Source organism: Bufo bufo, chromosome 6, assembly GCF_905171765.1.
Source record: "Bufo bufo chromosome 6, aBufBuf1.1, whole genome shotgun sequence".
Classification (NCBI taxonomy): domain Eukaryota; kingdom Metazoa; phylum Chordata; class Amphibia; order Anura; family Bufonidae; genus Bufo; species Bufo bufo.
The window spans coordinates 372,271,711-372,285,477 of NC_053394.1; the positions used below are offsets into that span (position 1 = coordinate 372,271,711).

Below are 13,767 nucleotides of genomic sequence, written 5' to 3' on the forward strand. Positions count from 1 at the left end.
GAAGTTTCCGTTGTCGGTTCCCACAGCAGAATTTCCGCTGTGGATTTTGCGTTCCCCCCCCCCCCTGAAAATCTCATCCACGTCGCTGGTGCTGTAAACTATATGGATTTACAGCACAGAAATCCGTGTGTCCTGAACGATGAAACGCCAGAATTTACAGTAAAGACACCGAGACTGATCCTCGTCACATCCATGGCGTAACTTTCCATGTTCTCAGTGAAAAGGATGCGCCATTTCCACTGATAAATATAATAACCGGTCAGTAAGTGATGATGCCAGGGGAAGGAGCTGGCAGCAAGTAGGTAGATCTGCACAGCTGGCAGACCGTGGCTGATCTGCTTATAGGAGGAGAGGATCACTGTACAGACACGGCAGATGTCCATGGACCTCACACTGAAGTTTTTTGTTGTGGTTTGTTTTTTTTAAGGTCATAATCTGGAGATTTTAAGCAAAACCTGGGATTTGTATTTCTGAATGAGGCCGTGTGAGAAATTTCGGACACTTTGCAGCGCTGATGCAGGGGAAATTTTAAGTGACTTCACAAGTAGCAACTGCAGCCAGACAGGAGAGGAGATCCAGACACAGCCAAGGAAAGGGCACAAGCTGCGGCCCCACACGCCTGGAGCTACTGCTCCACCTCAGATCTCCTCTGGCTGCCTGACAGCTCCGCTCCTTAAAGGGAATCCGTCAACAGTTTTAGGCCTCATGCACACGGCCGTTGTCGTATTGTGGCCCGCAATATGGGGGCCCTGGCCGTTTGTGCACCGCATCACTGGAAGGTCGTGTGGAACAGAGGCACGGAAGCACTACGAAGTGCTTCCGTGGGGTTTCTCTCCATGCCTCCGCAGACAGTTCACGGACCCATTCAAGTCAAATGGGTCTGGATCAGTGTGCGGCAGCGGCACAGATGGTGCCTGTGCATTGGGGACTGCAAATTGTGGTCCCCAATGCACAGAATGGCCTGGCAACTGCCAGATAGCTTCCAACAGCTCCAGCACATGCCAATGAGTCCTGATAGCGCTCAGCATGTTCCCCAATTGAACGGGCATGACAAACATCTCTGCCACGCCATTCATAGAACAAGGTCCCCTTCTAGTGATCGGCAGGGGTACAATGTATGATCGCAGGGCGCCGCACCAATCTGTGTGCACATGTGAGACCATCACTCCTTGCACGGTCTGTGGGACAGTCCGCTGCAGCACTCTGCTGTTAGTCCCATAGACATGAATGTGGACTACCACTCCATTCACACACTGGACGGTGATCATGCATTTCATCTACGTGATAAATGTAGTTTGTGGGCAAAGTAATAACACTGACTGCAGGGGAATAAAGGAAAAATCAGGGGAGCACAAAGGGATGATGTCAGATTTACCTTATGGAGGACATGGCAGGTCCTTTCCATGGGGACCCATCACTACAGCTACATATTTTCTTATAGCCTTATACTATGGTGTTCCTCAGTTTTTCCTCCCAGAAATGGATGAATGCATTGACAACTGGGTGTTACTATTCCTCTTATCCAAGCGGTGTGTCCTAGCACAATAAGGCACTGATTGTATAGTGCACAGGTATGTGGGGAGCCCCCCCCCCACTGCTAACACCCAGCTGTCAACTTATTCATAAGGGTAAATGCCAGGATTTAGGTGTGGACAATCCGCACTGGAATCCGCAGGTGTTCTCAGGGAAATCTGTGCGGTCAGTCCACATCAATTGGTGCAGATTTGATGCAGATTTTACTCTCCATTGAAGTGAATGGAGAACATCCGGTCAGGAAAAATAAAAATAAACTGACATGCTGCGGATTTTACAATCCGCACCGTAGGTCAAAATCCAGGCAAAAAAAATCAGCACCGTTTGCATGAGAACTTCAAATTCTCATAGAATACAATGTACATGACCTACGGTGCGGATTTTCCACATGCAAATCTGCACGGAAATTCCACACTCAATCCTGATCGTGTGCATTTACCCTAAATGTCTAGGTGGAATAATAGAGGGACGACACAGATTTCTAAGAAAAGGATCCCTAGAATTGTTATATTCTGTAGAATACAAGCAGTTACTAAAACAGACATGTCGGGAGAGCTGCACTTTCCCCTTTAAGTGCTCAGTCCAATTTATTGCGTAGTTGATTGATGAAAGACGCAATGGAACGAGGGGAAAAAAGGGAGCAGCCTGAAGGTAAGAGTTTAATGTATAAAACAAGATTAGATAATGAGCATCAAACAGCTGATTAACGGGGAAGTGCTTGAAAGGTCACTGTACTTGGAGGGAGGTGAAGAATCAGAAACTGAACCGCACTCAGCAGCACTGCCCCCATTTTCATCACCGAGGACCTTAAGGCAGCACTCCTGTTGTTTCGGGTGACAAGAACACACATTCCGTCGATGTCCTTGGCCAGCCGCATGAGGGTCTGTGGAGTCTGAGGCTTGAGGAGGTAGAACCCCATATACTGACCCATAGTAACTGTCTTAAAGAGTCCTTAGTGCTTCACTCCAGCACAACCTTTCCTCCTGCAGCCTCCAGGGCCGCCTTCATCTTCTCCGCTTCCTCTTTGGCCACATTCGCCTTGATCTCTTGCGGCAGTGACTCCACCAACTTCTTGGCCTGTGTGGACAATCAAATAAGAGATGGATGAGGCTTTCCCATTGCACACAATGTACCGTGTACACGTCACACTCTACTGCTCATACGTGACCGCTTCTCAGAGTAGAGCAGGGTGTGAGCGACAAACCTATCAGCATCCAACCACGGACTGCGTAGCGGGGGCATCTGTGGAGGTCTTGCTGAAGTATGAGGGGGTCCGGGTCTGAGAGGGGACTGCACATGTGTGATTTACCATTAAATTCAACACCAAGTGTGCCCTTGCACGCCCTCCTCTTCAGGGGTACAAGGTCCTGCTTCTCCCAGGAAGTTGGCCCCCCAATAATCGCAGCAGGCCCTCTGCCCCACTCCGACATTGAATATATTGATTTTGGGAATTGCCATTATGGTTATACGACCAGTTTATGAGTCTTGTAGCTGCTCGACGACTTCTGCACCAGTAATAATTGCATACCAGTAATGACTCAGCACTTGCATTACTACCTGTCGATCTTAACCCCTTAAAGACCAGCATACTCATCCCGTACCCTCAACCAGTTAAAGGGGACCTTTGTAAAAACACAAAAGGGTAGAGGCCCTGCCCTGAGCAGCCTTGTCTTTCATCACTTCCGCTCAGCTGTCCGAACGTGTGGCTCATGGATCCCAAATACTACCTATACCAGGCCTCCTCAAACTGCGGCCCTCCAGCTGTTGTAAAACTACAACTCCCACAATTCCCTGCTGTAGGCTGATACCTGTAGGCTGTTCGGGCATGCTGGGAGTTGTAGTTTTGCAACAGCTGGAGGGCCGCAGTTTGAGGATGCCTGACCTATACACTTGGACAACCAAAGGCGAAGAGCACTCAGAGCAGCGCTTGTGCCCCTCTGTTTTTTTAATGGAGCTTTAAGTGGCTGATGGAAGTGATGTCAGTGGCCAAGAAAGAGGATGTAGAGCTCCTCTGAGTGCTAGGGGCCTCCAAACAGCTGATAGGTGGTGGTCCCAGGAGTCAGACCCCATTAAAGGGCATCTGTCAGCAGATTTGTACCTATGACACTGGCTGACCTGTTACATGTGCGCTTGGCAGCTGAAGACATCTGTGTTGGTCCCATGTTCATATGTGCCTGCATTGCTAAGAAAAATGAGGTTTTAATATATGCAAATGAGCCTCTAGGAGCAACGGGGCATTGCCATTACACCTAGAAGCTCAGCTCTCTCTGCAACTACCGCGCCCTCCACACTTTGACAGTGCCACACACGATGGCGTTTTTAATGTCATGCCCTGTCAAAGTGCAGAGGGCATGGCAATTGCAGAGAGAGCTGAGCCTCTAGGTGTAACGGCAACACCTCCGTTCCTCCTACAGGCTCATTTGCATATATTAACACATTTTTCTCAGCAATGCGGGCACATAGGCACATGGGACCAACACAGATGTCTACAGCTGCCAAGTGCACATGTAACAGGTCAGCCAGTGTCATACGTTTTAAAGGGATTTTATCATCTCAGACATTGGTGGCATATCACTAGGATATGCCATCAAAGTCAGATAGGTGTGGGTTCCACCTCTGGTACCCACTCCTATTTCCAGAAGGGGCCTCCGAAAGTGAAGGAGAGCACACCATACACGAGTGGTGTGCTCTCCATTAATTTCTTACCTACTGAAAATAAAGCCGAGCCCTAGAAATGAATGGAGGGAGGCCACACATACACGGCTGCCCTCCGTACACTTTCGGGGGCCCGTTCTGGAGATAGGAGCAGGTCCCACAGTTAGTACCCACACCTATCTGGCATTAGTGACATATCCTAGCGATATGCCACCAATGTCTGAAGTGAGACAATCCCTTTAATGACTTACCATGAATAAGTCCCAAACAATCCTAGGGTATGGACTCTCCCACCAATCTGACATCAAACATTGAGAGACGCTACTACAAGCTGGGCGTATGTGTTGCCTAAGAAAACTGTAAGATGCCCACTGAGTATTAAGAATGTGCCCTACTCTAACCCAGTTGCACATCTGAACATAACTGTACATTCAAGGTGCACAAGGAGTATATGGAGCGGGCTCCTGAGCTGAGCCAACTCCATACGTGGCACGTGCCCACTGTGTTATAATAAGATGCATGCACAACGCTTGGTGGGCCTCAGCAGCCAGACCACCCAGCATGTGCATATGTCCACACCCAACGTCAGACTGGGTCTGAGAGTGCACGTGCACAACCCCTTCACTATCACTACTCTATAGTGCCAGCATATTCTGCAGTGCTGTACATTGGTTCATTCAAAATGAACACAGCAACATATTTTTGAAGTGTGGGGGGAAAAAAATCATGCAAATTTGGGAGAGCATACAAAAAACACCCACACTGAACGACCTCCGCGGTATAATCCACAGACATGAAATACCGCGGTAATAAACAGTAACCTGGACTTTTCAGTTCAGTTGTGGACTGGAGGCTAACTGCTGTTGACTGATCCTACACTGATCTTACAAGGCTTCTGGGAATTTTCTAAGCAGCTTCACTTCATAACATGAAAATGTGACACTAATTAGCACATGCATTTAATATGACTACTATATGTACACGCAATCCACGTAAAGGGTATTCATGTGCTAATGAGGCGGGCTGCAGGATGGGGGGGGGGGGATATCATGCATTTCTAGGTATGAAATAGAGAGTAAATTAACTCTGGCCACATGCCCTTGTATACGGGGGCGTCATGTTACCTGCACTAAGTTCACTCCCTGCATGCAGTTCTTCACTTCCTTGATGACCTTGACTTTATCCGCCGGGTTCACCTCTGTGAGTTTTATAGTGAAATGCGTCTTCTCCTTCTTCACTGGCGCTGCCTCCTCTTCTGCGGACTGAGTGAACCCCAAGGGATTAGTTAGAATATTTATATATCTTTACCAGCGTGAAAATTATCAGGACGTGATCTATTATTCATCCATAATTACCTCTGTGGGCGCTGGGGCACCAACTGCACCTGGCATCATTGCGCCCATTGGCATCATACCAACATCCTGTATCTTCAGCGTTTTCTGGAGGACAAAGGATGCAATGTCATCATGCTGTAGGTATGCCAGCGATCCAGTGTGACAATAATGGTGTCTACGGTTCACTGGGGTGCGAAGAAGTAAGCGGGCAAGAATATACAGAAAGCAAATGAAACCTGAAGAACCCACTGAATGCAAGAAATCATTACTGGGCGAGAGAGTAGGGCGCTGAATGGCAGACAGCTCTTAAAGGGGTTATCCCAGAAAAATATCACCTATACACAGGATAGGTGATAAATGCCTGATCGCTGGGAGTGCCACCAGTCACTGGAAGCGGGCGTCTCAAGCCCTGCCCCTGCGCAATGAAGAGGAATCTAAATGGAGTGGAGGTCAAGCATAGCCCCTGCCAATCCAGCTATATCTCCGCGATCACTGCCAGTGCATAGGAGGCTGAGTGGCAGAGAATAGACACTGATAAGGCAGGTAGATGCATTATTGCGATGATGCAGACTGCAAAAAAAATATAAAAATATAAAAAGGTATTTGCAGAGTTGAGCAATTTACAAATGTCAAGTTTAACTTCAACTTCAAATATAGCTACAGGGAGGGATCCTGCTTTAAATTCTTGGAAACAGTCATTTTAGTTTGTGGGAATGAACTCCGTATTAAAAGGGGTTGTGTTATCACTAGGATATGCCACCGATGTCAGATGGGTATGGGTCACCTATCCATTCACCTCTATACGACTACCGGGAATAGCTGAGCCAGTGCTTGGCTATTTTTCAGAACTCCCATAGAAGGAGTCACAGTGACCTCTACAGGACATTCAGAATACTACGCTACTTGAAGGAATAATATAAGTAGGGCTGGCCATACACACAAGACAGCCATCCCCCCTGAGCCCCTCATACACACTCGGCTGAGCAGCACTTGTTCTAAGTGGGAAGAAGAAGCCACTGTCAGAGGTGTACAGGCTGTATTACACTGGCCGATACTCGCAAATTAGCGTTCACATGAACGCTCAGTAACGATGATCTGGCAGTGTAATACTGCCACCGATTGCCCGATGAACGAGCAAACTATTGGGCAACTCCGGTTTTTAGACATGCTGACAAATCAGTGCTTGCCGGCGGCAGAGCGTGCTCTCTAACAGTTATCTGCTGCCAGCAAACCACTAGACAGTATGGGGATGAGCGAGGGCATAATGATCACTCCTGCCCATGCTGCGGAGGAAAATCGCTGCATGTAATAGCAGTGGTCTCCTCCGCTAGTGCCGGGAGGGAACGCTTCCGTCCCGACAATCGCTTGCTGATCTGCTTAAGGCAGCAGCTACTTCCCCTTCCGTCTACTAAAAACACATGCCTGCCTGGCTTATCTGCCCAAGAAGAAAAGGGTCAGGCAGCTGAATGCCAACATCCCCAATCCTCATCTCCCCAGACATTAGAGGAGAGTTGGGAGGACTTCATACACATTAGACAATCAGCGGGTTCGGCTGATATCAGGGACGGACTGGGAACTCAAAGTGGCCCCATGTTGTAGGCGGGTCCAAACTGACAGAAGGAAGGGGAACACAAGTAGGGGGGGCCTGCAATACCACAGTGCAGAATACCGGTCCAGCAGAACCATATACCACAGTGCAGCACAATTTATTGCCCGAAAAGCTGTCCCTCTGTGGTGGCCACCAAGGGCTGCCATTTCCTGTCCTCTTCCAGTTATCGCTGATAAACATATGGAGACAGGGGGCTTAGGAGGTGAAATGCGGGCCACAGCTGTTGAATTCAGGAGGGCATGTGTGGTCGCTGGCCGGGTACATCAGTACCCGATTCTCACAGCATTAATTACCGCTAAGGTCATTATGTACCGCTTCAACTCGACTGTCCTCCTTCGGTCCCCTTGTTTAACCCAGTATCATCAGGGGTTAACCACTATAGCCTTATTCCGTGGCCGCCTTTGTCCTTGTATGTTACTCACTTGGCTCTGCTCTTAGTAGCAGGGACCACTTGATTTTATGACCATACTGTCTGTACGTTAATATCCTCTAATAATCTAAACTATTCAAAGTTTTATATTGTCTAAACGCTTAATCACAGTCACTATACCCTGTCTGGGTCTAAGGGGGTTGCCTGCCATTGAATGCCCCTTCTTAGGTCCCATGTTGTGGGTGATATTTACTATCGCCGCCAGCATTAGCGTGGGTGTAGTAGTAGGAGCCGATTGGACTCCCTCAGCGACTCCTCCCACCCCCGCTACCTACATTGCACAGCCGACATCGCGCTCCGCCCTGGACCACGCCCCCAGGCTATGACGCCCATCATGACGTCATTGAAGCCGCGCGGTAGACGGGCTGCCCATTGGACAAGTGCGCATGCGCTGGGAGGGAGGCGGACCGCCGCATCAGCTGACATACCTTTAGTCACATGACGGCGACCGCACTCCTCACGCATTCGCACTGCCGGCTTGCCCCGTCCATTTAAATTAATCGGCGCGCATAGCAGCGCCGACAGACGCCGATAGCTAGGCAGCATACCAAACTGTATTGCCGCTCTTTATGGTAAATGCCACACGCGCTCCATGACCCAAACAGTAAGTAAACCCATTCACTATATGCCACGTCTGTAAATGTTGCAGCAAGGTCCGGTATCTGAACGGATTTTTTTTTGTTATCCTTCTACCTGCAGGTTTCTAGGCTGTTTTGGACCATACTGGTCTATTTAGGCCTGCGCAACCTTTATGGTTTCCCCCTCCCTCCAACTAAGATAACTATCCTACTGCGTTTGGAGCGGAGATATTTCCTCTACGTAGGACCCCTGACGAGTTAGGGGCTCTCTTTTGAAGTGGAGGTACCCTATAAAGTTTGATATATTCCAAAAACGAAACGCGTAGGGACTTTGAATATATCTATTACACTAGTTCCCCACACCCTGGTAGCTCTTATACTAATAGGGCCAATCTCCTTGTCCCAACAGGGCTATTTAGGGTTCATTTATTAGGGTTAGGTTCCGGACGGGGCCACCCCTTGCGGGGAAAGGACCCTGTGTTAGGAGGTTACCTTAGGGATTCATAGGCCAAGTAGGGCATCAACAGGGACAGTTTTTCCCTGTAGCCCTTTGGCACCAAGGTACAACCGACCAGAGGACGTTTTCAAGCAAGAGAATCTCCTCCATCTCCCGTGTATTGGACTACCAGGTCCTGATATGTACCACCGGTAAGATCTACCCTTTTTTTTCGCCTTATTGGCATTATTACAGTCTATGGTATACCGCCGTAGACTCAATACAGTGTCTGTTTTGGTCAGTACCGTCTCCATACATTGCTTGTTAGTGGACTTGACCTATAGGCGACTCACTCACGTGGGTCCCGCATCGTTGTTTGTTTAGTTTGTCTGGTAGGGGCTTTCTCTTCCCTGGTTGGGATCTTAATTGTCCTAATAAACTCTAGGTTTTAACACGTTACTGCCCCTTATTTTTCTTACATTATGTACCCAGCCAGTGGCAGAGAGGAGGGCTTGGTAGCCCCCCTGGGCATCGGCCCATGGAAAATTTCCCCTTTAAGGTCTATGAAAACCCATATCACGCCCTAAAGTCGAATAGAATCGGCCCTTTGTGCTGTGGATTACGTTGGCATTACATAAATCACTGGGTAAGAGGTTGTACCCACCTTCAGTAGTTCATTGAGGTCGCAGACTTCCAGCAGAGTGAGGCTTGCTATTTGGTCTACCAGTTGCTGTATTTTTGGGGGGTATACTTTGGGTGCAATGTCCAAGGCCGGGCTGGGTAACGGTTCGGTGTGAAGCGCGCTGGACGACCGTAGATACCTCACCGAAGACCATTCTAACCTGTACAAGCACGAGAACCAGTTATCAGCAGTGGTTATTAAAATGGTGACAAATGTGTTCTAGTAAACGTGTTCCCTTACACAGCCACCCGTGAGGCTGCGTTCACATTGGCGCGGTCAGTAAAAGTAAAGCGAGGCCGTGCTTGATCCGTAATAGAACAGTGTCTAGAATGGGGTCTTATCTTACCAGACAGGATAGTTCAGCAGCCCTTGCTCTTTTCCTGCATTTTTGACTGGACTGCTCACGGAGATGTGAACATAGCCAACTCACCCACTAGCCATGGTGCAGTGGTGATAAAGGACCTCCAGGGCTTGTGCTAACTTTAAAGTTGGGGATAATTAGCCGATTTATTGGGGTGCGACCAGTCGCAAGAACACTGCTCCATTCATTCTATTTGTGAGCGCCGGAAAGAGCAGAGTACAGCGCTCAGCGATTTCATGAAGCGTGAATGGCAGCGGTGCATATATATACAACCTACCGCTCCATCAGAATGGGACCCCCGTTCTCGGGATTGGTAGAGGTCCCAGCGGTCCCACCCCTAGTTATCCCCTATCCTGTGGGAAGGGGATAACAAATACTTAGCACAGCCCCTTTAAGAAAGCTGACCATGCAACAATCAGGCTTTAAAGGGGGTTGTCCGGCTTTTACTATTGATGACCATAGCAGCGGACAGGAAGAGAGAAGGGAGACAGCAGGTGCACACTGCGCACGCCGTCTCCTCGTACAGCTGATCGGAGGGGGTGCCGGGTGTCAGACCCCCACCGATCTGATATTGATGACCTATCCTCAGGATAGGTCATCAATAGTAAAAGCCTGGAGAACCCCTTTAAATCTATGAATCCATCTCTTCACGGCGGCATCTTCACACTGTGGCTCCTGCAGTCGGGCCCCCGAACCTGCACTGGCACATGGCAGCATGACCGAGACAACACTGAGGAATTACTTTTACTTCAGCCCATCACTTTTGGGATTGAGAGCATCATCTAAATACAACTCCCCTTTGTCCTGTTTCATTGCATAGCAATAATAAAAATGGATTTTGGTGGATTTGTGGATTTTTATTTTTATTTTTTTTACTGTGACACAATGATTAAGACACAAATCGGAGAACTTTAACGTGCATTCACCCCTGAAAGGTCTACTAGCTTAGCACATCTAGACACGGTCTATCGATATGGGGATGTGGGGTTTAGACTCCCAGAACCCCTGCCAATCAATTGTATGAAGAGGCTGCAGCACGACATTCATTGCTCACGTGGCGTGGACTAGGTGTAGCTCAGTCCCACTGAAGTAAATGGGGCTGAGCGCGATACCAAGCAAAGCCGCTATACAGTGTACGGCGCTGTACTTGCTAAGCTGTGAAGAGACTGCTGCGCTCACAAGACCCCCGCCAATCTGATATTAATGACCTATCCTGAGGATAGGCCATCTCGGATAACCCTTTAAAACCCCTTCAGTGTAGCATTAGCCATATGTTTAGGGTCATTGCCCTATTGGAAGGTAAACCTCCACCCCAGTCTGAAATCGCTGGTAGACTGAAATAGGTGTTCAAGAACCGCCCTGTATTTACTGCCACCCAGCTTTCCTTCAATCCTGACCAGCTTTTCCACATCACTAAGACACCACCACGCTTCACTGTGGGAATGGCCACTCTTCCATAAAGACCCACTCTGTGGTGGGTACAGCTCATAGTGCTCCTGTGGACAGAGGCTTCCGCCTCCTCTGTGGTGGGTACAGCTCATAGTGCTCCTGTGGACAGAGGCTTCCACCTCTGCTGCGCAGTGTACAGCTCATAGTGCTCCTGTGGACAGAGGCTTCCACCTCCTCTGTGCAGTGTACAGCTCACAGTGCTCCTGTGGACAGAGGCTTCCACCTCCTCTGTGCAGTGTACGGCTCACAGTGCTCCTGTGGACAGAGGCTTCCTCCTCCTCTGTGCAGTGTACGGCTCATAGTGCTCCTGTGGACAGAGGCTTCCATCTCCTCTGTGCAGTGTACGGCTCATAGTGCTCCTGTGGACAGAGGCTTCCGCCTCTGTGCAGTGTACGGCTCATAGTGCTCCTGTGGACAGAGGCTTCCGCCTCTGTGCAGTGTACGGCTCATAGTGCTCCTGTGGACAGAGGCTTCCGCCTCTGTGCAGTGTACGGCTCATAGTGCTCCTGTGGACAGAGGCTTCCTCCTCCTCTGTGCAGTGTACGGCTCACAGTGCTCCTGTGGACAGAGGCTTCCACCTCCTCTGTGCAGTGTACGGCTCATAGTGCTCCTGTGGACAGAGGCTTCCGCCTCCTCTGTGCAGTGTACGGCTCATAGTGCTCCTGTGGACAGAGGCTTCCACCTCCTCTGTGCAGTGTACAGCTCACAGTGCTCCTGTGGACAGAGGCTTCCACCTCCTCTGTGCAGTGTACGGCTCATAGTGCTCCTGTGGACAGAGGCTTCCGCCTCCTCTATGCAGTGTACAGCTCACAGTGCTCCTGTGGACAGAGGCTTCCACCTCCTCTGTGCAGTGTACGGCTCACAGTGCTCCTGTGGACAGAGGCTTCCACCTCTGCTGCGCAGTGTACGGCTCATAGTGCTCCTGTGGACAGAGGCTTCCACCTCATGTGCAGTGTACGGCTCATAGTGCTCCTGTGGTGGTGCTTGGTAAGCTGCGAGGAGGCCACGCGCCAGTCATCAGAGCACCAGCGAGAGCGGCTTCCTCAAACTGATCGGCAAGGGGTGCAGAGAGTTGGACCCCCACAGATCTCATATTGATGTCCTATCCTGGGGATAGGCCATCAATATGATAATCCTGGAAAACCCCTTTAAGGACTGAGCCATTTTGGGCCCTCCATTGAAATGGAGCGGTGGTCACACATGCGCCCTGTCACTACATTCAACGACTAGGTACCTGACGAAAAAACGAGCGTCGTATTTGTTAGCCCCCAGACATTGAATGGAGCAGCAGAGCGCCTGTATGACCACAGCTCCATACAAACGAGGAGCAACAGGCGGGGGGGGGGGGGGCACAGGACCTCCCTTCTAGTGATGGGGCCGAGGAAGACCTTTGTCACCAGTCCCTCAAAAGTGATAAAAGCCCTTAAAAATGTTTCCCTGGTGCCAGCTATTGCAGTGGGGGCAGCACGGCAGCTGTGAAGTCCCTCCGTGGGTGGTAAGGCAGGTACCTGCTGCGCTAAAGCGATCGCCGGGCTGTAAATATAAGCCACTCCCCCTGCGCCATATATTCAGCACAAGGTGTTAGACATTACACAGCAAACCGTTTAACAGGTGAGAAGTCAAAACACTTCTCATTTTAGTTTATCACTGTGTTCAAAATCTCTGCTTGCTGTCAGTGAATAGAACCCTACAGATTTGGTCTCTTGGCGCACTGCCAGGGCTTGAGAGGGGCCCCTACCTCGCGCCGCCTGTTGGTCCCGATCTACGCTCTGGTGGGTAGGGCCGGTCAGGCGCGGTTTCGATGTTTGGCTGGGGGTCATGGCTCCTGGTGTGAACAGCGGCCATGGTGCATTGATAAACACAAACTAAGCTTCAGAGGCAGCATCCTGGGGGCGCAGAGCATCACACACAGCCGTCCCTCTTTCCCACCTCCTGTCACTGGGTGGACATGCTGCAGACCTGCCCCCTTCCTCACGCTCCCATTCATTCCCCACATCAGAATACAGTGGGTGACGTGACCTCCCCCCATTACCTGCACAGGGAGGCGCTCCGCAGTCTCCAGCAGCAGCGGGCGGCGGGAAACATGACTACAGGTCTAAGCGGCTGACTACGGGGACACCACGGTTACACGAGCTCCACGCTGCTGTCACCGCCTGCTGTAACACATGGAGTCCTCCACACTATGACCTACCCAAAGTGCACCGCGCCGTGCGGCCCGGCAAGCAAAAACTTTATTGTTCTCCGTGTCGCGAACATTTGACGTCACGGGTCTGTAGTGTGAGGGTAGCGTCTGAATCCCATGCGCCGCAAGGACTTTGTGGCGTCATTGGGTCACGTGACATGCTAGAGTCGCATGGTGCAAAGGAAAACTGGCTTAGTTGCCCCTAGTAACCAATCAGATTCCACCTTTCATTGTTCAGAGCCCTTTTGGAAAATGAAAGGTGGAATCTGATTGGTTGCTATGGGCAACTAAGCCAGTTTTCCTTTACACCAGTTTTAATAAATCTCCTCCGCAACCAATCACAGCACAACTTTAATTTCTTACTTTGCTCTTAAAAAATTAAAAGCTGTGCTGTGATTGGTTGCTATGGGCAACAAATATATTTTTCTTCTACACAGTCTTTATACATCTGCCTGTTTTATGGGTTTTTCTTTTTTCTTTACTACAGGGAATTATGAGATAATCGGGGGCAAATGGCA

At 49.8% G+C, this 13,767-nt stretch overlaps 1 protein-coding gene across 1 annotated transcript; it reads right to left on the reverse strand.

Annotated features, from left to right (window-relative positions):
* Positions 1 to 2,174: 2,174 nt before the first annotated feature.
* MRPL12 (mitochondrial ribosomal protein L12) lies at positions 2,175 to 13,279 on the reverse strand. Its single transcript, XM_040438703.1, has 5 exons — positions 13,100 to 13,279; positions 9,240 to 9,417; positions 5,544 to 5,627; positions 5,313 to 5,450; positions 2,175 to 2,610 (listed from the first exon to the last, which is right to left on the reverse strand). Exons 1-5 carry the CDS (start codon positions 13,150 to 13,152, stop codon positions 2,494 to 2,496), a joined length of 570 nt encoding a protein of 189 aa, XP_040294637.1. The 5' UTR covers positions 13,153 to 13,279; the 3' UTR covers positions 2,175 to 2,493.
* Positions 13,280 to 13,767: the final 488 nt, after the last annotated feature.

Excerpts from the sequence above, each read along its gene's own strand:
- MRPL12 (XM_040438703.1), bottom strand. The coding sequence starts at position 13,152 with ATGTTTCCCGCCGCCCGCTGCTGCTGGAGACTGCGGAGCGCCTCCCTG. Across the intron at positions 9,418-13,099 it reads CGGAGCGCCTCCCTGTGCAG|GTTAGAATGGTCTTCGGTGA; the intron begins GTAATGGGGGGA and ends GTGCTTGTACAG. Across the intron at positions 5,628-9,239 it reads ACCTCAATGAACTACTGAAG|AAAACGCTGAAGATACAGGA; the intron begins GTGGGTACAACC and ends TTTGTCCTCCAG.